At 40.2% G+C, this 2,910-nt stretch overlaps 1 protein-coding gene across 6 annotated transcripts in view; it reads right to left on the reverse strand.

The window, feature by feature from the left end:
* The window catches only part of rae1 (ribonucleic acid export 1), a 21,428-nt gene extending 19,975 nt beyond the window's left edge, over window positions 1–1,453 (reverse strand). For 2 of the 6 annotated variants that reach the window (XM_016441352.1, XM_016441314.1), the window contains exons 1-4: window positions 1,348–1,453; window positions 902–1,007; window positions 721–825; window positions 426–518 (exon numbers count right to left, since the gene is read on the reverse strand). In XM_016441352.1, coding sequence (XP_016296838.1) covers window positions 426–518; window positions 721–825; window positions 902–991 — 288 coding nt within the window. In that variant the 5' untranslated portion in view covers window positions 992–1,007; window positions 1,348–1,453. Of the gene's footprint in view, window positions 1–425; window positions 519–720; window positions 826–901; window positions 1,008–1,086; window positions 1,110–1,236; window positions 1,327–1,347 lie in introns of those variants that run through there. The other 4 variants (XM_016441328.1, XM_016441336.1, XM_016441320.1 and 1 more) reach the window with 4 other exon arrangements.
* Between the last annotated feature and the right edge of the window lie 1,457 nt (window positions 1,454–2,910).

Raw genomic sequence — 2,910 nt, forward strand, 5'->3', positions numbered from 1 at the left:
TGTAAGAAGCCACATCATCTCACAGAAGGATTTATTTCAAACACTCGACTGACGTTATGAAGTGAGTTTGAAGTAAAAATATGTTATTAAATGTGGTATTTTTACATGCTTTCAGATGGAGCAGCATTTACTACACAGAGCCGTAGTTCACTGACAAGCTACGCAAACAGCTTTTATAATCGCAGAATGATTTCTTCGATTTCGTAATCTCACGATTAAATCGTCTGTGATTATGAATGCGATTTTCGTAGCTTGTCAGTGAACTACGGCTCTGTAGTAAATGCTGCTCCATCCGAACGCACGTGCTGGAGATATACTACTAATCACAGAACCGGCTTTACTGACGAGATGCGCATGAAAATCGCATTTGATTATTTGCACAGCCCTATAGACCACTAATATTTATAATGTGTGAATGATCTTACATCACTCCAGCACACATCCAGCACTGGGCCTGTGTGCATCTGCTGGGCTTTAGGGACAGTCTGACCATTATCTTGAACCTCCCAGCAACGTACCTTAATATATGCAATACATGCAAATTTATCAGTTACAAAATGACAGAGAGGTTCTTTTGACACATCTTTCAGAGATATTTCATCAACTATAAATGAGATACAACAACATATTTCTAAGTGAAATTTACAGTCAAGGTTGTACAAATAATATATATTTATATATATATTAAGGATAAGAGAAATGGCCATGTCAACGGCTTACGTCATTGGCCCACGAGCCTCCGATGAGAAAGTTTCCAGGCATTGTAGGAGGACTGAATGCCAAGCAGCTTATGCTGTCATCGGGTGGCGATGTTACTTCAACATCCTGTAATCAACGACGCCTCAAATTAATTAACATGAACAAAAGCTTATTTGTAGGTATATTATATTCCTGTATATACCTTCATTGGATTATGGCTGTCTGTGGTGGTGGTGCCAAATACACCTGTTCCCCCGGACCCAAAGCCCGTGTTCGCCCCGAATAAACTCATTTCAATCTGTTAAGAGCTGATCAAACAAGAATGAATCAGATCACATCAACGTCACATTCAAAATAACATTAACACGTGACAACTACAATACCTACACTGATTCAAATGGATTTATTGTTAATATTAACAAACCGCTACTACACTTAGTGTAGTGTCCAAAATCAATCTGTTAGTCAGATTATGAAGTGAAATATTAAATTCTACTTCACGTTTAACGTTAACGTTACATGCATACAACCACAAACCGTGAAATCGGGTTTTAGTAGCCTTCAGCAAATACAATTAAATTATAGGCCCGGGCAGCCTCTACATTAAATACAATGATCTATCAAAATATCTTAATCAACTAAACTCACTAACTGCCGTAGAAATATTTGATTATTCCCATAAAACCAGTTCCCGCTTCTGAGATGATATACACACACACACGCTGCTATACGCACTTCCTCCTCCTTTTTCTTCTTTGGTGTTTATTGGCGGTTGGCAACCTAACTGATTGGTGCATTACCGCCACCTACTGGAATAAAGTATGGATCAGGATTTTGCTTGTAGGGGCTAAATAAACCATAAAAACCAATCAAAACAAATAAACAAACTAGAAATTAAAACAAAAGAAAGAAATAAAAACCAATCAAAAAGACTATATTCTTTTATATAAGTCGATTTAACCAAATTATGGTGACCAAATAATAGGCACTTCCGTCGCTCAGTTACTGAGTTCCCAAACACAAATTTTTCTTTTCTTTTCTTTTCTTTTCTGTTCTTTTCTTTACTTTTCTTTTCTTTTATTACAAATTATTATTACAAAATTTCTGCTGAGAACAAAGAACATAAAAAATCATATAGGTATATTGATATTGAGATATTCAATGAAAGTCCAAAAAAGATAAATAATAAATAATGTAAAATAATAAAATAATGAGACATCTGCCTGATGTGCAGATCATGTCTATATTGCGTTGGTTGGTCCAGGACCATATCATTATTACCACTTTTCCACCGGGGCTGGTGCCGGAGCCGGAGCCCAATTGGGAACCGGGCTGCACTTTTCCACTCAAAAAAATCCTGTGCCAGTGCCCAGATCCTGGTTCCGAACTGGCCCCGAAACCTTGCTGGTCTCGAACAAGGGAACCTATGACGTCATTAGGCAGAGCTTCCACTTCAGACCCAGTTTTAAAGGAGCCATTAGGCTTGTTTGAGATGCATCGGCGCTGCGCAGACTGATCTGCATATGAAATGAAAGTACCGCGAGAGCAATTGGAGAGCAGACGACTCTTTATGCTTTTGAATTGCTCTCGCGGTACTTTGATGTCATACATCGTTTGGTTTGCGCAGCACCGATGCATTTCGAACAAGCCTATATTTAAAAACTGTCGGAGCTCAGGTAAATTAACGACATTAACAACAACAGTTAAATATGTTAGTTCATCAGTGGTCAGCAGAAGAGATCAATGCTCTTCTTCCGCAAGAGATAAGAAACGATTCTGGTCACAGGATCGTGAGGTAGACGCTTCTGCTCCCTGCCAGTGGAAACGTGAGCCAGTTCTGAACAAGTGCCAGTCTTGGCCAAGCACCTGTTCCAGTTCTGGCACCAGCCCCAGTGGAAAAGCTGTATATGTCTACATGACGTGCAAATCCGGTATGGTATCTGGACATGTGACTACAACTTCCCTTGGATGTAGATATTCAGTTGAAAATTTGAACGTCTGGCTAGAAATTTTCTTGGACGTCTGTAGAATGTGCAGAAATCGCAAGTAGGGCTCGCTGCAGCCTGTGGTGGACATCCAACCCCTGCCCACATCCAAGCCAGTAGCCCCTCACTGCAGAACACAAGATCCAGGGGGCGAGGCTGGATCCACATCTAGGGGGTGGAGATTGGTAGGTTTAGGGGTGGAGATGGGTGAGTTTAGGGCTATGTA

Source organism: Sinocyclocheilus anshuiensis, unplaced genomic scaffold (assembly GCF_001515605.1).
Source record: "Sinocyclocheilus anshuiensis isolate Anshui unplaced genomic scaffold, SAMN03320099.WGS_v1.1 scaffold2877, whole genome shotgun sequence".
Classification (NCBI taxonomy): domain Eukaryota; kingdom Metazoa; phylum Chordata; class Actinopteri; order Cypriniformes; family Cyprinidae; genus Sinocyclocheilus; species Sinocyclocheilus anshuiensis.